This window comes from Suillus paluster (assembly GCF_016628075.1).
Source record: "Suillus paluster strain FC165 chromosome Unknown EDB91scaffold_62, whole genome shotgun sequence".
Classification (NCBI taxonomy): domain Eukaryota; kingdom Fungi; phylum Basidiomycota; class Agaricomycetes; order Boletales; family Suillaceae; genus Suillus; species Suillus paluster.
This window is the reverse complement of record NW_024537622.1, coordinates 163,982-191,106: the sequence shown is the minus strand read 5'-3', so window position 1 is coordinate 191,106 and position 27,125 is coordinate 163,982. Positions and strand designations below refer to the sequence as shown.

Here is a 27,125-nt window from a genome sequence, read left to right as displayed (position 1 = left end):
TGCTTGTATCATTACGCCGATACTCAGATTTCAGAGTCACTGTAAGCAGCGAGGCGCCACACTGGCAGGTCCTGGTTACGGCAGCAATGATGGGTGGCACGTGCAAGGCAACCTGCAGCGGGTTGCCCTCTTGTTGCCTTTGAACAGCTTTGGGCTTCCCTCAGTACCTTCCAAAAGTTTCATCCGTTTCTTAGCTGGATGCATGTGAAAAATAAAATCCTGGCACGCAGCAAGCACGATGATGAAGCGCGTTTTCACGTTCGAAAACAATGCGCTCTGCTCTTCTCGTACACCGTCTCGTGGTCGACCGCACGTAGTTTCTTACAACGACACTAAGATACTAATAATGTTCTCTCATGAGGTCACTGGTCAGCGCAGACATATGTATCTCCTCTAGATCAGTGCGGTGCAGGAATATCCCAGCTTGGTCATGGCGAATAGCATTCCTTACCACTACAGCACCTGGGCTTCCGAACACGTACTAGTCACTTCGGGTCTGTACCTTACCTGAAGAGTATGAATTGCCCGCAAGTGACTTAAGGGCAAAGATGTGCTACCGCTGACCTACTAAAGCGATGCTGGTGACCTCACGCCAAGGATGCAAGAAATTTTCAATAAGAGACGTATATTGCATGCTTGCCTATCCCCTTGCGGGATTTCCTGGCTTTACTTCCCTATCTTCCTTAGGTAAGTTGTCAGTATTCACTCATATTTCGGCCGATTATTACATATGTGTAACTAGTATAACTGATTATCTTCATGACAGGGCAATCATCGGACCTGATTTCCTTCGAGCCCGCTGTCAACCACACAAGCCGAACAACTCAACACAAAGTTATAGTGCTGTCAGGTATCCATCATCACAAGGTCGGACCCTGTTAGACCCTACGGCTTCTTCTATGCGTGCATTGAGATTACTGTCAACGACTTGTTAACGCCCTGCCGGTAGTGCAACGCATCTTACCAGGTGACCCCTTTCATACGAAGTTGCACCTCACTCTTACAGGGTCACAATTAATACTGTCCATATAATCCGGAATGCCTTCATTTGCTGTGCATAATCCTTCCACCCACTCACCATTTCCTTCGATAGCGGCTATGACACAGTTCGAAGTCCGCAATGAGCTCATAACGAACGAGAAGTTGGATGATCTGGAAGAGCTAGGACGTAAACAGTCGTCTGAATCCTCGACATCTTCAACAGAATCTGAACCTCTGGATGGCGGGCGTCGGGCGTGGGCAACTGCCTTTGGATCGTAAGCTGTTTCTCGGATGATATATGCAAGTTGCGTATCTCACATTCGCCATGATGCTCAGTTTCCTAGTGCAATTTTGTGGCTACGGGTTGGTCCTAGCTCTGTTCGATCGAGGCATGTCAGTTGACAGCGCTCAAACAGATATTTAAATTCTTTTGGAGTCTATGAAGGTACACAGTGGTCGCAAGATTTATTATTTCCAAAGTTGACGCATGAAAAGATTTTTACACGCGGATTTATCTGACCAACCAACCACCATCTGCAATATCGTAAGTGAATGTACTTATATCCTGATGTCTGTGATCTCTCAGTCATTGTCAGATGGATTGGTGCATTGAACTCGTTCCTCGTAGCCAATCTCACTTTGATATCAGGTCTACTGTACGACAGAGGATGGTTGTAAGCTGGCATATGTTCATAGTCAATTGTTTATCACACTAATTTCTGATAGCTACCAATTGATGGTTGTGGGGTCGTCGCTCCAAGCACTGTCCTTGTTCATGTTATCCTTCGCAAAGCCTGGTCAGTTCTACTTGGTGAGCAGTCCGGCCAATCTTGTTGTTAGGCTACCTATATCTGTGACTAGATTTTTATGGTTCAAGGTGTCCTTTCTGGGATTGGGATGGGCCTGATGTATGGTCCCAGCATGGCGGTCATCTCTCAGCACTTCTCCAAAAGACGTACATTGATTATGGCTCTCGTCGCGTCCGGTTCTCCACTGGGTGCCATTATTCATCCAATCATGCTTAATCACCTTTTGAATGGCACTGTTGGCTTTGCGAGAGGCGTCCGCGCCAGTGCGGGTTTGGTCAGTGCCCTGTTATTGATCGCCTGCTTATTCATGCGCACGAGAGTACTGTCAACGTCGACACCAAGTGCTAGCTATAGTGCAGTTGCACGGAAATGCTCTCGCGAGGTTCCATTCATCCTCATGACCGCTGGGTATGTTCTCTCTGGCACGCGCACAAACCGACTCGAAGCTGATCGTCCTTAGGATCCTGCTGTGTCAGATCGGCATTTTATTCCCCGTTTTCTACTTACAACTGGACTCTATCAAACATGGGATCGACGTCCATTTCTCATTCTACACGGTATGTTCTATTTTTTCTTCTTCAACGTCGACTCTCAACTCGATTTAGCTTGTGATCATGAATGCTGCCTGTGTCATCGGACGCTGCACAGCAGGAATAATTGCAGCGTATTCGGGGTTGTTAAACTTAACCATCGCATCCACTCTCGCATGCAGTGCCCTCATCATATCCATGATAGCTCTGACTAAGATATCAAGTGTTATTGTGATAGGCATTGCATACGGCTACGTTTATGGAGTTTGTATGTTTCACACTGCCAGTGTAATCCCTGACACTAACTGTCTAACTTTAGACATCGCAGCGTTGGTCCCGCTGGTGACTGTGTTGACCCCCGACCTGTCTGAGTTAGGGTAGGTTTTTTTACAGACATAGTCCAGCCAATGTTGACCCTCCTATGCAGGGCGCGAATGGGCATTTGCTTTGCTTTCACCTGTGCGTATGATTCAGCTCTGTTGCAAACCTCCTGACAGAGAGCGAATGTTCAGCCTTTGGTGGATTACTCGGTGAGTCGTTTTTCTCCGATCTTCATTTGCCTTCGAACAAATATTTTCAGGTGGTCCGATATCAGGCGCTTTACTTTCATCTCAATATAGGTGGTTGATACCGTCGCTCTTCAGTGGGGTGAGTAGTCGTCATTGTTCTCGCACTTCGCTGTGCTGAAATCGTTTCCTGCCGTGATAAGTTCATCTGTCTTACTGGCAGTTCGATATTTGTGGTGATGCGCTTAATCATATACCCCCGAAGATAATAAACTGCCACTCATAGCTTGGCGCGAAAACGAAGTGTACCGCTTGTTGTATGAAGGGTTTTGTCGGCGCCAGTATATACCCACGGTGGAGTAGACGAGATTGGAACTAGACGGGGGGCAGCACTATCTTGCGATTGAGTGCGAATATGTGCGTGATAAATGTATTGAAAGCATGTGCAGACAGAGATATTCCGGGCCCACCATGTCGAGCACAATGATATATATGTTAAATCGACTCTGAAATGAAAACAACCAGTGGGCACCAACCTTGTCTTGTCCGCGGGCCAGCTTGGGATGATAATAGTTAACATTAGCCTGGCCGAGAATAACTTAAACTTCCCTTTCGACCTCGAAAAAGCTTGAAACACCAGGGGACAGATCAGGCACGTTTGAGACCAATCGGAGCAGTTCCATGAAACAACACCTCGATCTTCGTTCGTCCCGCGATGCTTAATTCTTGCTGTGCACATCAGTATTTTTGCAAAACGCATCCATTATCGACGGGCGGCTCTGAGACGGACCTTTGAGGCTATTTATAGCTAGCTGGAGGAACTCCGAGGAGGTCTTGGTCTTCTATGATTTCATTCATCAACTTCGTACGGGAGAACTCTCTGATGCTTACCATCGAATGACGAATTCACGATACTTATTTGGTATGCCATGACGGACTTCCTGACGCCTGGAGCACAAGCGTCTATCGATCGACTACTGATAAGATTGATAGCGGCCTGTGAGAGGACCTCACCGTATCGCATTAATATTGTTTCACCATTCCACGTTGCACTCGGAACCGTGGAGGTTGAACGTTGAATATAATATCGAAATATCGAATGCTCATGGCGTCGTGATTGATAATGCGCACGGGAAAATCTACAGGGTCGATAACGCGATGAAAGATGATCCAGCAGAGCAGAACGGGGCGATAATCCGGGGTAGTCTCCACGGAGGGATCCATTCGTTACTGTGCGCCATAGAAGGAATTCGATAGTGCGATGAAAGATGAGCAGCAGATTGCAGAAGTGGGCGATAATCCGGGGTAGTCTCCATGGAGGCATTTCATTCGATGCCTGCCATGCGTCATAGAAGAGACGGCTTTCTCCCTTCTATTTGTCCACTCAACGGAGACTATTGTAATTTGTCATGAATCATGATCAGATGGATTCCGAAGCTTGGAAGCATACCTAGTAGGTAGCCTATGCTTCCAATGTTCGTCGTTCGAGCCGCTGACAATGGTGCCCTGACTCGCGGAGATCACTAGCACGCGCACGGAAACTAAATGGATGAATTGTTCTTGCCCTAATGCCCTGCTCGCAGAAAGATCGGCGCACCCGACAGTCCAAATGGTAAGAAAATCAACGTCGATGCAACTGCACTCCGGCCCTTTGTCAAAGTCCTTCAAGTTTGGCAAAATACCAGAGCGCAGTTTTGTCAGTACTATGCAATACGTTCAGCCGTCATCCCGTGCGCTAGCAGGATATCGATATCGATAAGCACCGCGACAAGAACAAAAAGACGAGCCTCGCACCGCCAAGACTTACTCGTATGTCATCAGACTCAGATTCGTGCTCGCGGAATGACGCTAGAATCGCGCCAGATGATCATAACCACCATATCAGGTGGGCGATGGGGCGTACGTCACTATGCAATGTATATGTTGCCTGGGCCTGAGATGGGTGTATATAAGGGCTTGCTTGTTGTTGAATTGATTGTTGTCTCGGAGTGCTTTTACTGCTGGCCACCGCACCATAAAGCACCGCATTTACACCGCAAAGTACGTCTCAAGCTCAAGCTCAAGCTCCGCACGTAAATCAAATGCATAAAACCCCTTTTTACATTGATAATGCCAGTAGATACGACGATAGATAGATACTTTGACACTGACACTACACTACACCTCACTGACTGATACTAGTACTGACTTTGACTTTGGTTTCGTAAGAAGCTGATGGTACATTTTTTGTTGGAGGAAGAGGAAGGGTGGGTAAATGGTGGGTGACAGCCTGGGTGGATGGAGGAAGCGCGGTATGGTGGGAACAGGATGGAAGAAATAAAAAGTAAATCGTGGATGGAGGGAATTGGAATAATTGATGGAAAGAATGAGTGGCGGGGTAGACGGAAAGCCTCGACCATGGTGTCGTGCGATTGTGCTTTGTGCGATGTGGGTAAGTTCTCCGGCTTGGGTGGATAGAAGATCCGCGAAAACCCTGCTCGTGGTGGGTGAACGTCGAAGAATATGGGAATCGGGATGGGAGTGGGAATGGGAATGGGGATAGATGGAGGCGATTGTGATGCAGTCAAGAACGACGAGGAGACAAGACCCAATAAGGAGGAATAACACAAGAAACCAAGGCGGCTATGAATGATACAGTGTGCATGACGAGGGAAGTGACGAGCCGGAAGAAAGAAAACGCGAGGAACACATGAGGAAAAAGAAAATCGTGCAGGCATGAAGGACGTGAACATGATATCTTGACACGGGATGCCAGACCGGATGGCTGTCTTGTTGCCCAAGACAGAAACAGAAACCGTTTGACAGGGAGATAAGATCAACGTCATATCTCCATATCGCGCTCCAAACTCCCATCCCCACCAGACCCATCACCCTCTCGGATTTTTGAAGCCCCAAGCACGTCCTCTTTCCTCGCCCTTGGGCGTCCCCTTCCACGTTCCTCGCCCTCACCCTCGCCCCCATCCCTATCCTCAACATCCATCTCCCACTTCCTCTCCACTTCCCACGAAGATGAGGACTGTGGCAGGGATGTTTGTGAACTTGCGAGAGAAAGTCTGCTTGAATCAGAATCAGAGTGCGAATTGGATGCGCTTCGGGAGGAGGGTATGGGTGTTCCTCGGATTGCTGCTAGTTCGCGCTCGAGGGCGCGGTTGCGCTCTTCGAGATCTCGGCCGCGGGAAGCTTGCACGTTGACGAGTTGTTGGAGGTAGCGGATGTATTCCACGGACTGGAGGTGGAATCAGTAAATAGAACGAATTTAGGATGAGTTGACATGAGAAAGGCGCATATACGCAAGTAAAGAGTGCAATGCAGTGCATATACTGAAGGAAAATGACGCATATAGGCGATAAAAGTACCGTCCAGCCGAGGAAAAAACGACACCAGCACAAAAAATACTCACCTTCCTCAAAATCATGCCCTTGTTCGCCTTTATCATCTGCGGCTCTGAGCCATTCGCAGTAGTCACCCCATTGGTAGGGATGCCACCATTCACACCACCATTGGCGTTACCCCGGGCTGTTCAGCATAAGCGTCAAAATCACATGCTTCTCACAGCACGCCAAGACGCACCATCATCTCCGTCTTCGCTCGGATCCTTTTTGACATTCCCGTTGACGGGGGTGGCAGGCACCCCATTTTCGGGAACGTCAGGGAGACCCTCGTCGGAGTTTGCTGCGTCTGGGAGTAAAGGTAGTGAGAAAAGGTCGCTGTTTTCGCCTGGTGAAGTAGCGCTGAGAAGGGTAGGGGATGTTGGGGGAATAAGTGGCGCTATGGAGACGAGTTAGATAATTGAAAAATAATAGCTCCAAGGATCGGATTGAAAATCGGGAATGAACAGTTGCCAAAGAGTATGGGAATGATAGGTCCGAGAGCCACGGAAAGGAAGAATGAAACCCACCATCACATTCGAACAGCACCCCTGGAATCAACCCTGCCAGTTCTCCGATTCTTTCATTGATGTTGTCTCTCCGCCGTCTCTCGACAGCATTGTGACTTTCTCTCCTTCTTCGCCTCTTTTCTGATAGACCATCGCCATCAGAATGCTTCCCTTTGGCTGTTGCAGGTGAAGTAGCACCGCTTGCAAGCATGCCCAAGGTAGAGACTTCGCTCGGACTGATTCCCATGTTGGGAGTACCGGTACGGCCACTAAAACTGCCATAGTTTACAGCAACGTTGTTTTGCGAAGCATAGGAAGCCGGTTGGGGAGCGTATGAAGCTGTTGCCGCATTATATCCCTGGAAGCCACCGAATGAATGGGATAGACTGTCAGGAGTGGGAAGGGAATATTCTGGCTGGCCAGGAACGAAGAAGCCGCCCATAGTTGAACCGCCGCCACGACCGGGGATAACGATAGCGTGAGGGCGGGGTGGGGGTGGGGGTGGGGAAGTGCCAGATACATGTGAACTAATACTATTGGCACGGCGATCACGGCGGGAAGTTCGGGTTGGGCCGAGTGATGGTGCGCGGGAACGGCTACGACTCCGTGAGTTAGGATTGTGCGGGGATGGTGTGTGGCGGTACGCGAAGTGTGATGGTGGATCTGGGTGAGGTTCGTAACGCATACTACTGTTTAAAGCAGGAAGTGTACTATTGAAATGAGCATGGTTGAGATCGTTGGTATGCTGCTGTTGAGGGTAGATATCTGTGGATGATGGGGGACGGTAATGAGTTGTAGGTGCGCTGATATCGAAAATGTTGTGACGGTAAGGGTCTGAATCGGCGTAAGTACTACGCTCATGTGAATCGATTAGTGTAGCCAGATCATCGTCATTGAAATCGATTGGAGCTGGGGTAGTAGTTGTAGTAGTAGCTTGATGAGCTTGAGCTGCACTTGGAAACTTTCGAAATGAGTCCGGTAAAAAAGACAAGTTTGGTGGCATGAAAAGGTTATTTGGTGAAGTCGGATCTGGTGTAGGTGTATCTGTATGTGTTGGTGAAGGAAGCTGGAAACCTTCTTGTCTTACAACTGTATAGGACATGAGAGGATGATGAGGAGGAGGAGGATATACAACCCCGTAGTATATCCGACTCACTTTATTATCACTATTTTACTTATTTCTATTACTTCCATCCGGGGTCTCGGTCCGAGTATGGGAAAGGTACAAATATGTACATTTCCTATTACGTCATTCACCTTCATTCTATCCTTAGTTTTTTCTTTCTCAGGCCGTCCAACTTCCATCCTATCCTCATCCCTATCCTACTGCCCCCGTTGCCTCGTACCCTCGGCACCGCGATATCCATCTACGTCCTCCATACCGTCCGTACATTCACTTCTCCCGCGAGCAAATTATTGATCTTCTTTTGACAACATCACCACCAGGGTTAACTTTACATCCTCCGACACGTCAATCTCCGCGATGGCGCCCGATTTCAGACAGAACATAAAGGCAAATCACTCAAGCGCATCCGACTCTTTGACAGCTCAGCGTGGTTGCAACCACATCACATCACTCCTCGGATAGTGTTGATCCTGCTAAGAAACATACAAAAGAACTACGGAACCGCCTCGACGTGAATCCCGACACGAGGTTAACTGTGTTTACTTCACCTATCCATTGAGCCTTGGTCAGCCAAGGCTTTTCTTATACTCTCTCAATCAAGGTTCACATATTGGCGTACATCTATAGCACCTATCGGTACGGAGCTAAATCAGTCTTACGTGCGAGCGCGATGCCACCTATACTACAAGTTCCTCACCCTCAATCTGATCGAAACGTCGGATAGAATTACTTCATACCAGATCAGGAAATAATGGCTATTCAGTAGCGGAAGTCTATACCTATGATAAGTAGCGGGAGTAAGATAGAGGGGGTAGGCACATCTTCGGAATTCCGATTTTCTTGTCTGACGCCACAAATTCAGGTCGCCCGGGACGCCGTTGCTTCACTCCATAAGCGCATCTCACTGGGCGATTGTAATCGCATTCATACCATGCCACAATAGTTAGTTGAGCATGCACTGTGCTCATATAGAAGGAACGACTATCTTAAGGCCCAGGGAGACTACTCTGCTCACAGACAGTCGCCACACAAGATAAAGCTTAACTGTCTTTTTTTAGGATCGAATTACTGGGCCCCGAATATCCCTGTTCTACATATACGCTGCTTCCTGACTTCTGTCGTATGTAAGTAGGGTCTATCGTACCATTTTTATCACACGCGTACTCTATCTCAGCTCTCTGTTATGTACACAGGATGTAGTGTCGAGAATACGAGTTGTCATGGTGTGCAGTAGAAATCAGGGGGTTGACATCAATTATAGATGTTTAGTAACCTTCTGATCTCTGCACATACAACTAGTCTGGCGAAGGTGGCGATTCAATCAAACTCACGATCAGGTATGTACAGGTATCATCATTACATGACTTGACGTACAGTAGCCTCACTTGTACGCACATGTGTACGCAGACAAATTTGAAGGAACGCCGACGCTCATTCTTAAGCTTAGGTTATTGACTGACCTTGCCAGATAAGCTGTGAACGGAAACTTGCAGTTACATACTCGATGGGCAACCAATCAAATATGATGCAGATTACGCGTCGCGTCATCGATGATGCTATAGCCGAGTCGGGAGCAGTGAACAAACGTTTCAAAATTAAAAAGCGTAACAGCACAGCATGCGTCGAGAAATGGGTTGGCATGATGTGGGTGGTGCACGGTGTCTATCTGTAGTGGTGTCTACCCTGCTGGTGAAGTGGCAGTCCATTTGAATAAAGTTAAGTATGTACAGGTCTCATCATTGCATAACTTGACGTTAGTAGCTTTACTTCATCGTTCACACAGCCTGAGTATGCAAACCCATTTGAACGAACGCCGACGCTCATTCTTAACCTTAGGTGACGGCTAATTGCTAGATAAGCTGTGAACGTTACAATATTATATACTCGATAGGCAAGCTGACGCCATCCAATCAAACGTGATCCAGATGACGCGTCATCGATGATGCCAAAAACTGAACCGGAAGCAGACTCGCAAACGTTTCAAAAGTAAAGAGCGTAGCAGCATGTGCATTGTGGAGCTACCGCGCGCAGAATTCCACTATCACTATCATAAGTAATCTGAAACGCCAGCGCTGAGCGGACGTCCAATGGGGTTCATGGTGATTCCTGAATCAATATCGGCGAAACAAGAATAGGGCGGAATTTCGAAAAGCGAGCCTCGACTTATGCGGGCGTTACCTCGATGAACGGTAAAAGCGGAGGAAAAGGCGGGAGTATGGAGGAAAGGGGGCCGCTTGTGGAGAACGCACTTAGTGGTGGAGATAGATGATGACAGGGCGGGCTAACGATGTTCCACTACCATTCAGTGCGGTCGCCTACGCCAGCGGGACAGCCGGACCGGATATTCGAAGGCACTCATTATTCAGGAGAAGGGGTGGCAGATGTGAGATGCGTTGCAAGAGGTGTAGACGGGACTGGGAAAATCTTGGCAAGTAGTTACTGTAACTTATCTGAATTTGATCTCGATGTTCACTGTGTGCTCGGCGCGTCGCACGTCTGCCGAGTTCAATGACAATGAATTGGGCGGTGGTCCCCGCGGGCGTAAGTTCATCCAGGCTGCCGGTGGTTAAGATTAGATGTGATGAGATTGCGGAAGCGTAGGAGGTGTTAAGATTGGACGCACTACATATGTTCAAGTTCACGATAAACCAGATCTGATGTGCGGTCCAAATCAGCATATAATGTTCTGTTCTGTCGGTGATGAACTGTTTCCTGTTTCATCCTTGACATTTCACCATCGCTGAAATGATGAGTAGAGTCTAGACGCTCGCGGACTAGTTTTCAGCCAACCGGGACGTTTTTGATGACAACTATTAAGAAGACCCTTCAACTGTCATGTCATGGAAGAACGAACGGAAGAACAGGCACCACGAAGACGAGGCAATAGGTCCTTAGGGGTCCAGATCTCTAATTCTCACCAGCGCGAAAATATAACATACCATAAACGATCTACGTATCTCAGGCGATCAGTTTCCCTAGGAAATAGTCGCACTGCCAAGATGTGGCAGTTAAAGCATTGACGTAGCCTCATTGCTCAAGGCACAATCTTCCTCGACAATGGTTACCAGTATGCTGATTGCTGTCGAAGTCTGACACGAGGGTAAGCTGGGGTAAGAAATCGGACTGTGATAACCTGTGAAACTTACTAAGAACACCGACACGCCAAAGTATACGACCCTGAAAACGTGCTGAAGGGGCATATCCGGTTTAATGAAAAAAAAGAAGTATGGCATAGGAGCAGCCAAAAATGAGTGGATGGGTGGGGGCCTCAGCGAAAACGGGAAGGTGAACCCTGGGATTACGGGAAGCAGCGCCGCGGATCGCGGAAGATAGCATCCGATTTAAGCCGACGCGAGTGACAGAATGTAAAACTTGAACCATATTTCTTCAGGGGCGCGTGCATTAGAGCACTATGGAGCCATGTAGCAGAAGCCCTGCGGGTGAGACTAGAGATGGTTTCTACAAGATTGCAGAGCGACGGCGAGACATCGGAGAAACTGTAAACCAGGTTGACTTGTGTAAGTACAGCGAGGGAATCCATCAGCTGCAGAACGCCTGCCGCGGACCACAGGAGCTTTTCACCGGTAGAAGGATGGAGCAATTGCCGCAATGCTTAGTGTCCAGGGGTTCGGCGGGAGTACAAGAAAATGGAAACAGCAAAGGTAAGTAAGGAATTTGACAGAACAGCATGGCGCACAACACTGTGGGAATCGCAACTTCTTGATGTCGACCGTACCAGGGCTCTGAAGATCCGGGGCTGAGCCAGTACGGATTCGCACGAGAAATGAGTGATCTTCGAAGCAGCGCCCTCGGCCCGTATGTCACACCGTCGTATGCATATTTGGAGACAAGCTTAGCTGTGAGCTGACTAAACGATAATTCAACTAAACATATACATTCGCAAGTGTCAATCTGAAACGACAAGACTAACCGATCCGAGGGAGGAAGTTCCGGGAATAGGAACAGCTATTCGGACCTCAGCGCCGGTCAAGGGGAATACCATGGGTACGTGGGGTACTTACTACTGATCATAACTGCGAATGGGACGGATCTCGGATAAGGGGATGAGGACACTAACCCTGGATGTGATTAGATCGAATATAACAAGTTAATTGTCCAGGCGATCAGGGGGGAGAGAAGGTGGCTGGTACGTGGCGGATTGTAATATATTTCACAGCACGCGCAATACGCCACTGGAGGACCATGTTGACCTTGTTGACTTCGAGACAGGCAAATTTCGATTTCGAGTTCTGCAGGCCGATATAGCGGTACGCGAAGGCGTCAATTTGTTGAACTAAACGTTCGTTTTGAAACGTTTGTGGCAAGGATGACGAATGTACATTGAGAGAGGAAGTTGTAACTCACCAAAGATTCTCCGAGGGGAATTACCGCCGGCTAGTAAAATTGTTGCCGTGTGCCCCAGGTTAGCAAGAGATCCCAAAGCATAAATATTGACTTTGAGGCACTGACATCGCTTGCGTATCGTACTATACCCCTCTGGACTCGGACGACGATGCGTGCCCGCAACCGACTTGGAGGATCCGCTATGGAATGGCAGACAGGCAAGAGGTTCTCCTGGTATGTGAATGCCTGGCTTCCACAGTCCGCTTTACACTGCTTATAGTACTGTCTTGACAAGTAGCGTGAACTAACAAAAGCACCTCGTCTGAAGTTTGAATTCACACACGTGAATCCAACAAGCGGACCAAGTATGGTCCGACCCAGATGTGTACTCTGCTTTCTGGAAGTGTATCGTCGAACTGATTTGCTGGACCCGATATGAATCCGAGGCACTTAGAAAGCGTCTTTCCAGTCCTATGTCGGCGGCCCGAACGTGATGGTGGCGAGTCAAGCGAAAGTCGAAGTACATAATTTCGGTTCGTGGTTGACTACGAAGGAATAAGTTGCATCAGCACCGCCAGGGTTTTATACGTACCAACGAATAACGCTATTGTCCTCCTCAGAATCGTGTTCCTTTCTTTAGCTCTCGGTGTTTTATCATATTGACGAGGTTATTATGGCCTCCTTCAGTAAGTTTATCTTGAGCCAACCAGGATTCAAGTTGAATGGCCGGACTATCGATAGGACAGATTGTCCAAAGTGGCGAAGGAGAAATGTGGCGGCTAGGTGAACTAAATCAGAAATAAACTGTGATAACGCCAAAGTCACGATTGATAGCTGTTGAGCTTGTTGTACATTACGACGAGTCTCCATTAATCATTCGTGAAATTTTCTAAATGGATTGGTTTACTTGTTCTAGCTTGAGGAGAGCGCATCAGAAGAACCGGGGCGTTCGAGAGATGACAAACTAGTTGGCCCTGAATCTGCGACAGGCCCAGGATCCGGGAGACAACTGGTCCAAAGATGCCAATCGGAGACATCACCTCAGAATTCGAAAGAGACGCTGAGAATGCTGAAGGCCCATGGAATCGTCCATCGAAAGGGAGGTCCCTCGGGCCGACCGTTATTGTTCGGCCCAGAGAGCTTGGCAGCAAATTTTCAGTGGAACATCGTAAGTGCGATCAAACACGACCCCCGAAGACTCTGGGGAATTGGAAATCAATTAAAGCCTCCAGCAAACTCACTTGGCTGGCTGACACGTTTGCCTCCTTCATCGCAGTATTGACTGCCAACCGCTGGACGAAAGGTTGCGTTTCTGGTAGAATATACCATCGCAAAATGGGATTGGTCCAGTGAACTTCAGGCTCCATGAATATAGCAGTTTTTTCGGGATCGGTAGGAGTGCAGCTCGTCACTGGCTATGACGTCGGATTTCGTTCTCGGGCGTCTGGAGGCTCGTCTGAACGAAGCTGCGACTTGGGTCTGCTGAGTATTGAGTCATCATAGACAGACTACCACAGGCAGCCCGACGTCGCAGTGGAGGTTCAGACGAAGGAAGTATGAGGGCTCCAGGAGAGATAATGCTGCTTACAGTTCAATCGACTACTTATAGGTAACGACCTGAGCCCTACTAAGGCTATCTCGACCACCTGATCATCCACCAGTGTCAGTGGCAAATCAGCTGGTTCGTTTCTAGCTTCGGTGACTACTATTCAACGTATCTGGTGACGAGGCTCTGTCATATCTTGTCATATAAGCGAGGTCAATCGACAATGATCGCTGATATGAGCCACTCTGCCGGGTAAAATGCTTCAGTCAACTTCAGGACGTGGTCATCTGTCAAGATTTATGTCCAGAAACAGGTCATCTGCTTCGCCCTACCTTGCAGAACCATGCTCATCTGACACTCTAGCGATTGTCACGTCAACCAGGAAGTTTGGAGTACGACTACAGTCTGTGCATCAGGTAATTTTACGTTCGCATTTATATCAGTCACGGGGCAGCATGTTTGATGATCATTCTAGGTGCTTTTCGACCTCATCTGATCCCTGGATCATGAACGGATCAAATGTAATGGAGACGGGCAGGCCACTGATCTACCGATACGCGGCCATTTTAATTTCCTTGATCAAGCAGTCTCTCGTCAAGACCTTGATCAACAGGGCCAGGCTCGTGGATTTCTAGACCATAAATAAACATGACATACGAGCCTCTGAGGTCACAATTAATATCATCAGGCCACATGTTCACAATGCTTCGGGATCCATACGAGCCTCAATGTGGCACGGCAGATCATACAACGCCGACTTGAAAAGATCAGCAGCCCTCAGTCACACGTGATCGATCTACAGTCACCGCTCTGTGTTTGTCTTTCCTGGGCGGACGAAATCGAAGTTGTTTGTTCGTACTAACGGCGCGTGCGGTGCAGCGATTAAGCCGCAGCCGATCAAAGTGTTAAGGTACAAACACGGATTGAAGCTGAAGGCTCAGGGGTACATCATTGCGAGAGAAGCACCTGTATATATTACTCACGAACACAGGCCTATGATATCTGTCACGAATGCGCAGATCGAGTCCAAGACTTACGTCAAAATCGCCAGGGAATGTGCGAATTTAAAGCGCGCTCGGTGCATTCTCCCTCGCACTAACACACATCAGTAGTGATGTGTGCTGTATTGGTAAGTAAAGTGGCTGGGATACTACTATATAATCCCCTAAGCCATCCGTTACTATAAATAAACTATGAGTAGGCTTGCTTATGACATGCGTTGTAAAGGTGTTAAGAGGAACCATGATACTAGTTGACTCCTGCTCCCTCCTCGTAGAGGTTGAGTATGGGCGGTATAGCACGCCATTAGATTAAACCTGAGAATGGCCCATCGCCTTCTCCGTCTCCAACGGGTTGCCACCTCGCGAACTGGGTTCACTACTATTCCCACTTTGTCCCTGCGAGATTTGGCTCCTCTCCGTCATGTCCGATCCCTCCTCCTGTCGCATGATTTTTGCCATCCTCAGGTCATACGCAAAAGTGAGCAGGTAGATAGTGAACCCGAATCCAATGATCCACTCGATGACACCTCCAACATTCGGAGCGTAATACAGCGTGATGCCAAAGGCGATAGCTAGTACAATGAGGATGCTTCCAATGATGAACTTTGCCAAGTATGCACGGCGAAGCTTGTAGATGTCTGGATGACTCTGAACTAACCAGTGATATTCGAGCACGCTAAAGATCACGGAGAGAATGACACCGAGCATGAAGACGAGTAGGAATATGCGGTGGGCAGTTACGTAGTTTTTGGTATCAAAGCCAGACAGGAGGACGAGGCCCAATACGCCGATGAATGACCCTAGGATGGCAAGGATCTCAAACACGTGCTCTCTTTTACGCATGGAGGGAGAAAGCCTGCCTCTGTGCCGCAAAAGTCGCTCAAGAACGAGAGAGAGCACAAAACCCACACCAGTGATGCAGCAGCTAACGATAAATAGTGGTTTGAGGAATGACGCGCCAACGTCTGAGATGTATGCAACTTTTCCCTCCTGAGAGACATATTGGGGACGTCCAGATATAAGCCAAGTAAGAAGCATGGCAAGCAGGGTTGCAAACCAAAAGAAGGCAGTGAACAGTGGCACGAAAACAAACAGCCGATGGCTTTGCGTTGAAAGGTGTAAACCGAACATCGTAGAGGTTGGTTTTGTATCACGATGTCACAAAGAGAGGAAAATGGAGAGTTGATGGAGAGCTTGTGGAGCAGTGTTGTTAATAACTGGGGTTAGGTTGTGCGTTGGGCGTTCAGAACGTTCAACTTTGAGCTCCCCTATTAAATAATTTATTAACTCTACTAACCCCTACCAAAACAGCAGATTCATTTACATAACCAACCTCTTAACCGGTTATAACCGGTACAAGGCAACATTCATCCATCTTCGACGAGCTGTCCCAAGACACCACGGTAGAAATGACTCCCAAGGCAGCTGCTGTTCAATCCACTGAGACCACGGACGAGCCTGAGACAAGCCTCACGGATGAGCGACTCAGAGAATACACATCACCACCTGTAGCAGTCGCAAAGAAACGTGTAACGGGTTAGTAACAACACTGTGTTGGAGAACGAACTTCGCCAGTAGTACTACTTATGTAATCACGCACAATGTGTTTTTCTCGTGCCCGCAGTTGAATATACCTTGCTTCTGACCGTCATCGTAAACTTGTTTTCTTACAGAGCTCCGCAAAGTTCAAGTTGAAGGTAAATAGGGGCTATTCAGATTCATCGTGGACTGAACTCAAACGGCGCTCGCAAACCAGTGTATTATGTATAACAGCATCCTCTAGGAATTACTTAGCCTACAAGTCTAGCTATACTTCCAATTTAGGCGATCCCAATCACCTACGGGAGATTCTTGTGCGCGTGAGGGAGGGTCGTCGTCTAAGCTGACTACGTATCATTCAGATGCCTCTGCCGTCTTTGTCATCCTTGGCTGGCGTGGAACAAGATTGAAGCTTGAGTTCAGACGCCATCCGTAGGCTGCGACAAGTGTCAGCAGCGACTGTATATACACATTGCTCACCTCTGCGTCTCGGAGGAGAAAATGTTCGCTTACAATGTTTCCTGCGGCAGAAATATAAAAGTAACTCAGTTCTAAATTGCAAATCCATCAATATAACGAGGCAAAGCACCTTCTCGCGGTTTCTCGCTTGTCGGCGCAGTACTACCGAGTACTACCGCACTCTTGTTCAACTCTCATGCCGAAGGGGTTATATGGTTTACAACTAAGCGAAGATCGGAACAACCATTCTCATGCCACCTTCCGATATGAAATCGAAGCGTCGAGAATGGGTAAACCGTTAGACCAATGGCGTACGGTGGACCGGGCACGAACTCGGATGCAAGGGAAGCCCCAGGCGAAACTTCTAAGGTAGGAGGCGGCAGCTTGGGGATGAACTACGAACACGCAGGAGGACCCACACCAGATATCCCCGGTACAGTGGTAGCAAGCAAGGCAACAAATGCGGACGAATGACGGTCGTCGGTAAGTGTATAAGGCAGACTAGCGGACTTTGAAACCTACACCACAATTCCTTGTGCATGTGCACGTGCTTTCAATCCATCTGTTGTGATTCAGAACTTGAAATGTGTGTAGGTCGCGTGACAACTCTAATATTTTTGGTACCACTAGTCACTGACTCACGAGTACTAGTGATAATGCTACAGGTAAGGTACGGCACTTGGCATACCACTGACCCGTGCATGCAAAAATAGTGCCTTCAGACTTTTCATCAACGGCTTGTTAAGCCACAGTGGGTTTGGTACTTTGAAGGCGGTTGGCCCGTGCTCTTCCTCCTAGACTAGCGTACACTCCTTCGTACGTGCTTCCAGATTCCCTTACTTACCTCGTCCCACCTGGTCAGTACTCGGCCTTTGATTCCTTGTCCACCCACCCACCTCCCATTCTCACCAACGTAGTTTGGTTTGATCTGGTCTTGTCACTCGTTGCTTCTTCTCCGCGGTCCCCTCCATCTTACAACTGGAGAATCGGCTACGGCACGCTCAAAAGGTCTGTCTTCTCTGCGTCCGGCATTTCGCGCAATTCAAACCTCGAGCTTCAAGTCAGTGAGCTTACTGTTCTGCATCCAGGTCTGCACACATATCTCCTCGTTCGAAACTTGTAAACAGGGATTCGGAATTTATGATGTGCCGCCACCAACAAACCACTACGCATCGCGTTCAGAATGAGGTCGAGTACGATGGGCGGTAGGAATTCAAACTGTGGAGCGAGCTCGATCTCGGAGGCAGACCAAGATCTTGCCATCAGGCTGCCAAAACGTTCGAAAATTTCAACTAACGATATCTTTCCCCAGGGGCCCAGCTAGAGGTAGTTCTAACAGCGTATCAAGCAAATAGGGACAAGTATTCCGGACCTCAGCACCGGTCAAGGGGAATACCATGAGTATGTGGAGTACTGATGGTAACTGCGAATAGGATAGATCCCGGATAAGAATCTACAAGAGTGTCATAAGTTAATTGTCCAGGCGATCAGAGGAGAGAAGGCGGCTGGTACGTGGCGGATTCCATAGCACGGGCAATACGCCACTGGAGGACCACGCCGACCTTGTTGACTTCGAGACAGGCAACTTCGAGTTCTAAGCTGTCAATTTCTTGAACCAAATGTTTCTAAACTAGCAACGTTTGTGCAAGGATGACCAATGTACCTGAAGAGACTCACCAAGGATCCTCCGAGGCGAATAACTGTCGGCTAGTAAAATTATTGCCGTTTGCCCCTGGGATTGGGAAGAGATCCCCCGTGTCCCAGCATGAATATCGACTTTGAGGCACTGGAATCGCTTGCGTATCGTATACCCATCTGAAGTTGGACGACGATACCGACTCAGCATCTGTCTGCTATAGAAAGGCAGAGAACAGACAAAGTGTTCGTGGTTTCTTTCCTTTGCCATCCCTTTGCAGATTTCAGTGTTCGATAGCAATGTTGATGTCAGCTTTCACCTTTGCTGTCGGGTTTTCGATTTCGATTTCGACTTGCAGCACTAGTTCAATTACGCCAAGCTAGTGGTCGCAATTTCAAAACAAAGGTACCGTGATACAATAACCTTTACATTTCGATATGCAACACACTTAACGCCGGGCCGTGTGCTGTGGGGGCCTCGGTTATGAGTGCCAGTGACTGATCCCAAAGTTAAGCGCTTTGCCAGCTCAATTTCTCACCATGACACCATGATGGATCCACGTCAAGAGGTATCATAACCTTGGAGCTCTGTGACTGTACTTTCGATTAACTGAAAGAGACCATACCACGGAGCATCGGCATCTTTTCCAGTACAGAATATCAGATACACACCCGTGTATAAAGATAGTACCAGCTTTCGATTCAATAGCATAAACACCATCAGGCCTTTGGCTCTAGCCCTCTCCTGGATTGCAACTATGAAATTCATCTTGTTCACCACTATAATCGTGTCCGTCGCAGTGGTAGCTGGCGCAGATGACGCTTGGATCATCGGCCACCCCTGCGCCCAAGCTAGTGAGCACCGAGAACTTTGCAGTCTAGCGAGTTCTGGCCATGCGGGCCTCAGACTGTATGCTTACGGCTGCTCACAGATCACGTGGAATGCGGAACGATCGCAGGTCATAACAAGGACATGCCGTTCTTGTTCGTGTGTGGACCAGACCACACGATCATTGACTTTGAAGATTGTGAATGCGACAGCTGCTGCATGGTAGAAGGTCCATATGGGTCATGCTTTTGAGGGGAAAGGGTTGATAACTTCGTGGCAATTATCACCATCGCCCAGCTCCTGCACATGTCGTGTCATATCATAACATCAAGATTCATCTGCCCAGAATTTGTACCCTATGCTTGGATCAAAAGAACGAACGTTGCATAACCAAAATCAGTTATATCCATGGGTATACGATCACGATTGCTCTGGTACTGTAGGTTAGTCTTCCAGAATTCCGATGTGATGTTGACAGACGGACCTAACCCAGTCGATTGAGTCAGTTTCTTCATAAATGCATCGGGAATTCGCGGAACAATGCGGCAGGGAAATTTCTCCGGACGGCTGAAAGGACAAGAGATCAGCAAACTACTCTCGAGGACAAATGGCATTCTGCAAACACAACGATACCAGTGGAGAACTTCGGAATGACTGAGATGTCCATGCCGTATTCGTCAAGAGCCTTTTGAGCCGAGAAAACGGCCAGGAAGTTCGAGATCGCGATCCAGAGTGACGTGTCCGCGAGACGCCGTCCCACACTGACCAGGGGCTTTCAGCGGAGAGCAAAGGGGCACGAATGTATACCCACTAGATCCGGCGACCCCAGCCAAAGCCTAAAGGCATCGTATCGCTGGTGAGGGACCCATCTTCACGGAGAAATCTTGCCTGACTTGAATTCATCAGGACTGGGGTATTTGTTTTCATCGTGCGTCATCGCCCGAAATGTTTGGTTATTTGGAGATATTGAGTCTCAAAGTGGTGGGGGCTTACCATGCGTTTGCAAATACAACAACACCTGACAAACTGGGTCAGCGGCCGTCGTTAAATGAGCATGATACTAACCTTTAGTGATGAAATAGCCTTTGTAGATGTCACTGGTTGTTGTTGCGTGGGGGTTGCCTGGGAATATTGTCAGTGTGCTTTTTCTTGATGTACGCTGAAACTTAATATATATCCCATCCGACCAAAGCGAGCCCCACACCAATTCTGAGCCCTGGATGATCATGATAAAAAAACTGGACTGCCCGGGTAATAAGGAACATGAAAGAGGACGGGATCGAAGCTTAGCAGCGGATCGCGAGCTTCCGATCGGACATATTCAGACATGGCCTTTGTAAGTGTCCGCCCGGGGATTCGCATTTTCATGAAGTTCTGCACGATGGACCGTGGACAGGCTCAGACACCAGGGACTTTCCCCCGCAGGACAGCAAGGCCAACGTTGACAGGCGGCAGATAGATGGGATCTAAGGACATGCGTGGCTACACCATATGAACCAGGACTCTAGCCACTGCGCCAGGACCTCCGCAGAACACCCGCGCCAGGTCTCCGACAAGAAATGAAGTGGCGGCACTTCCAAGTGTGGGATGGAATTATTCAGGTTTGGGGCGGATGGAAGGAACATGTGCAGGAGTCAGTGGTTCTCGATCGAAGAAGGCTGCGCGTCGAATAGTGTGTGTGAGTATTGTAGTAGACGTCCCGTCCAAGTGAGCCAGTGTATGATATAATTACAAGCTATTTGCGTGACACAGATGCTGTCAAGGTAGAAATGAAAACGGCTCGAAAATCTCTGCGTTTCAAATTGCACGAGTAAGCCCTCGCCGCGAGCGTAGCGTCTAGCGCACTTCGCTCTTACTGGAGCTTGAGAGCTGAGTGACCTGCGGTTGAGAATTGTAGACGGGGTGACACGATCGAATACTTACCGGTGAACCAAGCACATAAGCTGCCATTCGTAGCTTCATCACTCTTCTCTATGATGGATTGGTACGATTCCACAGCTGCTCCAATTCTGCCTGCCAGAAAGAGCGCATGACAGTGTTGCTGGTTTGCAGTTTGCCACAAAGACTTGAGATCCCAGCCGAACAGCTGCAAAAAACCCATAGTTGACCATGAAAGGGATATTCAATTACGTCACGCACCACAACAAATTCCTCGTACATAGAATGAATGTCCAATTTATAAAAGAAAGTACTAGCATTGACGGCAGCAGTGAAATGGTCAACGGCTTCGTTGTAGCGTGCGCCATTCAAAGCGATGTTTCCCAGTTGGACGCGTAGATATGCCTGATGTGCAAAGGGAAAAAAGAAAAAAATGAGTGCCAGCACACGAAACTGGACGTGATCGGAGTGCATGATACACACTTCCACAATACGACAGGCAAGAGGATCGGTATTGGGACACCCGGCTAGCTCTCCGATGCGCAGCATCGCCTCTTCATGTTCATTTGCATTGAACAGCGCAATGGTCTGAAAATCGCAATGAAGTATGGGATATGCAAGAGAAATATTACCTGCCTTGATGAAAAAAAGAAAATGATCGGTCTTTACATCTCCGTTCGTGAACGTGGACGCAAGGTCAAATGATGTCCTCGCGAGCTGGACCCGCTTTTTTCCACAGAGGGCGATGCCCTTGGAAATGTGGCCTGCCAACGAGGGCTGAATGCTGACGGACTATGTCACCATCGAAGTCAGCTTTCATAAGGGGCCATAATAGGTCAGTCTATCTCACTCGAATTGCATCGTGAAGCGCGTGGTCCCAGTCGTGTTTTCGCGCCATAACAATTGCGCGATGGGCATAGGGGGTATGTTCATCACAACCATCACCGATCTCTGCGTTTAGCACCTTTTCAGCTGTGGGAAAGTCCCCAGCTATGCATGCATTGCGGACTGTCGTCTTAATAGCGAGAACCTGCGTGGAGCATGTTCGTTTGGCGTTATCAGAATCAAAGAAGGGAACGTGCCTTGAAATCAAAGTAGCCTTGAGCCTTGACGTGGACACTTAGACGATGAAGAGACAGGAAATTAAGAGAACTTACCCGGTGTAACACCTGGTCCTTCATGAGACCATCCTTTGAACCATCCTCTGGCAAAGCGTCTTCGGATGCTGACCACTGCGAGATCTTCTTATCTACACCTCCGCTGAGGATGTGCCTGCCATCTGCGGAGAAGATGACGCAGTTCACCTCGCCAGAGTGCTTGAATACGGCGATGGTTCGTAGATCTGAGAACCGCAAGAGGCGGACATGGTTGTCATCAGATGCGGAGGCTAGGAGAGTGCCGTTTGAGTTCAGGGCAATGGCGCGGATACTCTTGAAATGACCACTCCACGGTCCATTATACTGCGTCCAGGTCGATGAATTCGGGTACCACTTTCGTATGGTGGGATCTTGATGATCTCCCCCTGTGAGTAGGTATCCATCGGGTGTCCACGCGAGTGAGTAGTTGTGGAGTCCTGGAACTGTATTCTTATGCTGAGCCTGGAAGGAGCTGCTGAAGTCGGCTTTTGTTTTGGGATTGTTGTATGAATTGTCGGAATAGTGGCCGTAATATCCATAGTTGTTACGGTTACGGAGGTTTGAAGTATAGGCTGCATAGTATGAATTGTAGTCCCAATCGTCGTAGCCAGCGTGGTAAATTTGGATATTGTGCTCTGTTGCAATTGCAAGTTGAAGATGTTCGCGTGAATATGAATGTGGCGCTGGAAAATACCGAACGCAGCGGACGCTTGTACCACAGTTAATTGCGTTTCCTTCCAGCTTCCACGTTGAAGTGTTCCACAGCTTCGTCGTCGAGTCTGTTGACCCACTGGCCAGCACTTTCCCATCTGAAGAAAAGTCTAGCGATAATATCCAACCGGTGTGGGCACTGATAGCTTCGGTGAGAGGCTCGCCGGTTTCTCCATCCCAGACAAAGAGCTCTCCGTTGGTGTCACCACTTGCTATAAACTGTCCATCCCGCGATACCGCCAACGCCCGCACCCGACTGTGATGCCCCTCCATCTTCTTCAACACCACACCTGTCGTCAAGTCCCACAGACGAAGCGTCGTGTCGTACGAGCATGTGACCATACGCCGTTTATCAGAGAAAACTGCGACTGCGGATACGCGTGCTTCGTGATCTTCAAACACCCGCACGGGTATGGTGCTTGGAATGAGTTGTGCCATTTTCTGGAGGTTGACGGTATTGAGCACGGTCGATGTGAACTTGGTGGGGAAATTGTGGCTCGAAGTTACGGAGGTACGTGTTACTGGGGCGTTTTCATACTGCTTTATAGCATTAACTTCTCACTAGATGCCCAAAACATGAGGCTGTTATCATAAGCACCTTGTTTGGCGATCTGCGCGACTGAGCTCACGCGTCCGAGACTTGTGTCGCCGCAGCTTTCCAGATGTGTCAAAAAGCCTGTTCGCACGACCCACTATCACTGCAGGTGTCGAAAAACACTATCGAATATAGGATGAGTGGACCCAACCCTTCGACCTTCTAGAAACTAAGTTCGAGATACCAAGATTTAGGCATGGGCAGTCTTTGATGGCCGTTATCCTAGCTCAAATCCGGCAGGCGCAACAGCAGTCTTTCAATTTCAACCATGTCCCAAGGCTGGACGACCCCGGTGTAAGTATGGCCGTACTGGTGCACACTGCTATGGTTATGGCGAGAATAACTCTTAATGTGTTATATGTAGGGGTCTGCGCAACAGATAGGAATTTGCCATCCCTCGAGTTTCAATTAGGTCGACGTCCATACACGTGGTATTCCATCTGGTCACATGTTGAATTTCTGTTCCCCAGAATGTTCTTAGCGGAGATTTGACGATTGCAGGGCTTCCTTTGGTCTACTCAGCACTTTAGGCATGTACGACCGAACTCTGCTATCATCGATCATCGAATCGGCATTCATCCGAAGTCGGTCATAGGCCAACTGCTTGATTCGAACCGGCAACTCCCAGGACTGCCCTTTGATCATCTGTTTTCTCATCTGTAGTAATGGGGACCTACGAAGCTGTCATCGCCGCTTTCAGTTTGAGGCGTAAGATTGTTTGGTATCCACTTATTCTACGTATCATCTGCTGTCGATTTCCCTCCTGCACTACCTCCGAGTCGGAAGATCTCTCATGAAAGACCGAATCTGATTTACCCCAGATCAAATTCGGCCGTCCCCGAGATTTGCCAAAGCCTGTACGAACGACAGGACACCACTCCAATGATGGGCAGTTGGAAGTCTGCGACTTTCCGTGGACTCCCGGCAGTAACATCGGTCTGCTGGTGGGGGTCGTGGCTCGCAAGGTTGATGGAACAATCGCAGTTGTGTGACCAGTAACACTTAGATGCTCATGTGTGTGACAACTCGCGTCTGCAATTGTGTGTGATGACAAGTCATTTCGTAGTGTACTCCCGCACGAACTGACCATATGTACCAGCCAGCTGAGGACGTCGAAGAGCGCGAGTTCTGGCGGCGGATGTATTGGGTGGTGAAGGGGTCACTGGGAACACCGTTCGCGTCATCTCGAAAGCGGTTTGCCCATGTGCTCTCCCCCCGAGTCCTAGATAACACACAGTTCTTTGTAAGTCTTCCAGATTTCTCTTCCACAACCTGGTACTCAGCCTTTGATCTTTAGTTCACCAGCACTCACCATTCCACCCGTATCAATTCCCATGAGCAAGCTTACAACCGGTCGTCTAATACTGGAGTTAAGCATTATGACTTTTCCTCAATCTGCGTTTCGACAATAAGTGCGTGACAATATACAACACGCCACCAGCCAATGAAATGATCTATGATCCAGTTAATCACAATCGGCTTGAATGGAAGGAGGAGTAACCACGGAACTCACCCCGGAGAACAGTGCAGGAATCCACCAGGTATAGTTTGATGTCAACAGAGCGCCGGATATAGGGGGTCCTAGATGAAGTCTTAGAGTTTAATGCAAGAAAGGTTATGAATGCACTTACCAATCAAAACGCCAAATCCTGCACAGAGCGCATGCGAGTTTGAGACGATATATAAGTGATTATAATCTGATGATAATACTCACCAGTAACGAAGAAAGCGATGCCCATCCGCGCGCTATGAATTAGATAAGTTAGTTCTTTCATCTGAATTGAAACCATCACTCACCCAAGCTCAGAGAGGTCAGGTGTTAAAAAGACCATAAGTGGACCTAACATCGCGACGTCTACGTGATCAATTAACCAATCTTGAACTTTATTACTTACTATCAGAAAAGACAAGTACTTACACAACCCTTGAAAAAAGCCATAAAGCACACCGAGCACAACGACGGTGGCCGAATTACTCAATCCAATCATGCCAAAATTGAGGGCAGCGCACATCATCGTCGCAGCTATGGTTAAGAGTGGGGTTCCTGTGAACGTCGCGATGAACCCCGCCGTGACTCGTCCTACAGAACTGGACACATTTAAAATCACAAGCTGGCGAGCCTGTCAGCAGCTAAATCGATCGTTTGCATAGCGATGGAACCCACAGAGTAAAATGACAAGGTAACGCCGATACCGTGTTTGATAGAGTCGAGTTGAAGGTAGAACACCGGGTAGTAAACGCCAATCTGGAAAATACAGGTCCTGCAGGATGGTCATTTAGGAGAATCTAAGAGAATGTGTGTTGCAGGCCTTACGCTGCTGTCATGACGATAAACGGTACATCGCGAATACATTTTCTAGCTACCACAATGTAGTCCACTGGTGTCTTCGGCGGATCAAGGCGAGTTCGCATGCACAGACATGCAATTAAAAGGAGAGCGCTGATGAACCCTGCACTTGCACGAACACCATTGGAGAAGCCAGTAGGACCATTCAGGAGTTTATTGAGCATAATCGGATGGACGGTAGCACCCAACGAAGAACCTGCAGCGACAGCCGACATAACCACCGTGCGTTTTCGTCGGAAATGATGCGCTAAGACTGTCGCGCTCGGGACAAACATCAGCCCCGACGCGATACCCGAGCCTACACCTTGAGCAAGGAATATCTACACAAAGTCAGAAATAAGACCAGAAAGCTGTGAGATTTTACCTGGTAGTACTGATCGGGCTTCGCCAAGGACAACATGAAGAGAGAGAAACTCTGCAGAAGTGATCCGGCAATGATGAGATGGTAGCTATGTAAGCATGGTGAATATCGTCGAGAACATATTATAGAGCCAACTCACAAATAACCTCGGTCAAACAGTGAGCCTGATACAACGCCCACAGTGGTGAGGAAAAAAAAATTCAAGCTCCCGATCCATCTACGAGAGGAATTAAGGATATCCAGCATGGAAACGCAAGTAGAAACCTACGATATTGCAGATGATGTCTCTTTTGTCAGGTAATGCTGGGAATAGAAATCTAGAAGATAAGGCGTTTTATAGTCACTGTCATGGATGGCAATACCTTCATAGACACCGAATGAATTAGCATAACTTCACTAACCGTTATCCACCGTGCTATTCTTTGAACTAGCACTAGACTCACCCGTAGCCGCAGAACTGTACAAGAAACCTAAGCAAATCGAATGAGACAGCTTTACCATCCAACAAATCCAAGCGTTCTTACGATCCAAAAGCAGTGGCCCAACCTGTCCAACCACCTTCGGGAAATTCCTGTGCGCTTGAGGGAGGGTCGTAGTCTAGGCTGACTACAGGTGCCTCTGTATCGTCTTTGGCATCTTCGGGGGCAGCACCTGGCGTAGAAAGATATTGAAGTTTGAGTTCGGACGCCATCCGTGGACTTGAACAAGTCCTGGTATCGAGTTGCGGTTACATATATATATTACTCGCCTCTGCTTCTCGGAGGAGAAAATGGGGTGTTTGCTTATACCAACCAATAAGGATCAAGGCTAGCTCTCAAATTCAAATTATTGTTATCTGGAATGATGGTAAGCAGGCACTACTTCGATCCACAGGGAGCCAATCCAGATTCCAGATCTGGCATAACCAGTGAGCTT

The 27,125-nt window shown here is 48.3% G+C and overlaps 9 protein-coding genes across 9 annotated transcripts; 3 read left to right on the top strand and 6 right to left on the bottom strand.

The window, feature by feature from the left end:
* Positions 1 to 1,098: 1,098 nt before the first annotated feature.
* Positions 1,099 to 3,207, top strand: EDB91DRAFT_1338532 (major facilitator superfamily domain-containing protein; the record flags this gene model as incomplete). The annotated part of the gene is made up of 14 exons (XM_041325625.1): positions 1,099 to 1,256; positions 1,318 to 1,344; positions 1,398 to 1,426; positions 1,477 to 1,525; positions 1,578 to 1,655; positions 1,708 to 1,792; positions 1,843 to 2,198; positions 2,251 to 2,347; positions 2,396 to 2,588; positions 2,640 to 2,697; positions 2,748 to 2,779; positions 2,833 to 2,850; positions 2,901 to 2,968; positions 3,030 to 3,207. 14 exons carry the CDS (start codon positions 1,099 to 1,101, stop codon positions 3,093 to 3,095), a joined length of 1,314 nt encoding a protein of 437 aa, XP_041173627.1. The 3' UTR covers positions 3,096 to 3,207.
* A 2,440-nt stretch (positions 3,208 to 5,647) lies between these two features.
* EDB91DRAFT_1252083 (helix-loop-helix DNA-binding domain-containing protein) lies at positions 5,648 to 7,805 on the bottom strand (the record flags this gene model as incomplete). The annotated part of the gene is made up of 4 exons (XM_041323459.1): positions 5,648 to 6,052; positions 6,227 to 6,342; positions 6,397 to 6,594; positions 6,725 to 7,805. 4 exons carry the CDS (start codon positions 7,803 to 7,805, stop codon positions 5,648 to 5,650), a joined length of 1,800 nt encoding a protein of 599 aa, XP_041173626.1.
* A 3,436-nt stretch (positions 7,806 to 11,241) lies between these two features.
* EDB91DRAFT_1085002 (uncharacterized protein) lies at positions 11,242 to 14,354 on the top strand (the record flags this gene model as incomplete). Its single annotated transcript, XM_041315836.1, has 15 exons — positions 11,242 to 11,347; positions 11,454 to 11,491; positions 11,569 to 11,688; positions 11,735 to 11,834; positions 11,958 to 11,976; positions 12,007 to 12,097; positions 12,156 to 12,252; positions 12,292 to 12,407; positions 12,628 to 12,693; positions 12,814 to 12,859; positions 13,008 to 13,021; positions 13,090 to 13,341; positions 13,570 to 13,650; positions 14,083 to 14,135; positions 14,195 to 14,354. 15 exons carry the CDS (start codon positions 11,242 to 11,244, stop codon positions 14,352 to 14,354), a joined length of 1,359 nt encoding a protein of 452 aa, XP_041173625.1.
* Positions 14,355 to 14,752: 398 nt separating this feature from the next.
* On the bottom strand, positions 14,753 to 15,851 carry EDB91DRAFT_1238911 (Frag1/DRAM/Sfk1 family-domain-containing protein; the record flags this gene model as incomplete). The annotated part of the gene is made up of 2 exons (XM_041321780.1): positions 14,753 to 14,814; positions 15,080 to 15,851. 2 exons carry the CDS (start codon positions 15,849 to 15,851, stop codon positions 14,753 to 14,755), a joined length of 834 nt encoding a protein of 277 aa, XP_041173624.1.
* Positions 15,852 to 18,824: 2,973 nt separating this feature from the next.
* On the top strand, positions 18,825 to 19,689 carry EDB91DRAFT_1153877 (uncharacterized protein). Its single transcript, XM_041319540.1, has one exon. The coding sequence runs from the start codon at positions 19,112 to 19,114 to the stop codon at positions 19,406 to 19,408; it is 297 nt and encodes a 98-aa protein (XP_041173623.1). The 5' UTR covers positions 18,825 to 19,111; the 3' UTR covers positions 19,409 to 19,689.
* EDB91DRAFT_714942 (uncharacterized protein) lies at positions 19,474 to 20,402 on the bottom strand. The gene is made up of 4 exons (XM_041328185.1): positions 20,248 to 20,402; positions 19,994 to 20,200; positions 19,806 to 19,943; positions 19,474 to 19,749 (listed from the first exon to the last, which is right to left on the bottom strand). The coding sequence occupies exons 2-4, from the start codon at positions 20,107 to 20,109 to the stop codon at positions 19,539 to 19,541; spliced, it is 465 nt and encodes a 154-aa protein (XP_041173622.1). The 5' UTR covers positions 20,110 to 20,200; positions 20,248 to 20,402; the 3' UTR covers positions 19,474 to 19,538.
* A 628-nt stretch (positions 20,403 to 21,030) lies between these two features.
* EDB91DRAFT_1153870 (uncharacterized protein) lies at positions 21,031 to 21,403 on the bottom strand. The gene is made up of 3 exons (XM_041319539.1): positions 21,322 to 21,403; positions 21,106 to 21,268; positions 21,031 to 21,051 (listed from the first exon to the last, which is right to left on the bottom strand). Exons 1-3 carry the CDS (start codon positions 21,340 to 21,342, stop codon positions 21,035 to 21,037), a joined length of 201 nt encoding a protein of 66 aa, XP_041173621.1. The 5' UTR covers positions 21,343 to 21,403; the 3' UTR covers positions 21,031 to 21,034.
* Positions 21,404 to 22,041: 638 nt separating this feature from the next.
* Positions 22,042 to 23,446, bottom strand: EDB91DRAFT_714726 (WD40-repeat-containing domain protein). Its single transcript, XM_041328184.1, has 3 exons — positions 22,502 to 23,446; positions 22,218 to 22,447; positions 22,042 to 22,142 (listed from the first exon to the last, which is right to left on the bottom strand). Exons 1-3 carry the CDS (start codon positions 23,343 to 23,345, stop codon positions 22,125 to 22,127), a joined length of 1,092 nt encoding a protein of 363 aa, XP_041173620.1. The 5' UTR covers positions 23,346 to 23,446; the 3' UTR covers positions 22,042 to 22,124.
* Positions 23,447 to 24,872: 1,426 nt separating this feature from the next.
* Positions 24,873 to 26,901, bottom strand: EDB91DRAFT_1252080 (major facilitator superfamily domain-containing protein; the record flags this gene model as incomplete). Its single annotated transcript, XM_041323458.1, has 13 exons — positions 24,873 to 24,956; positions 25,016 to 25,083; positions 25,134 to 25,151; positions 25,217 to 25,248; positions 25,300 to 25,357; positions 25,421 to 25,613; positions 25,667 to 25,763; positions 25,817 to 26,169; positions 26,214 to 26,298; positions 26,350 to 26,427; positions 26,479 to 26,601; positions 26,654 to 26,680; positions 26,735 to 26,901. The coding sequence occupies 13 exons, from the start codon at positions 26,899 to 26,901 to the stop codon at positions 24,873 to 24,875; spliced, it is 1,383 nt and encodes a 460-aa protein (XP_041173619.1).
* Positions 26,902 to 27,125: the final 224 nt, after the last annotated feature.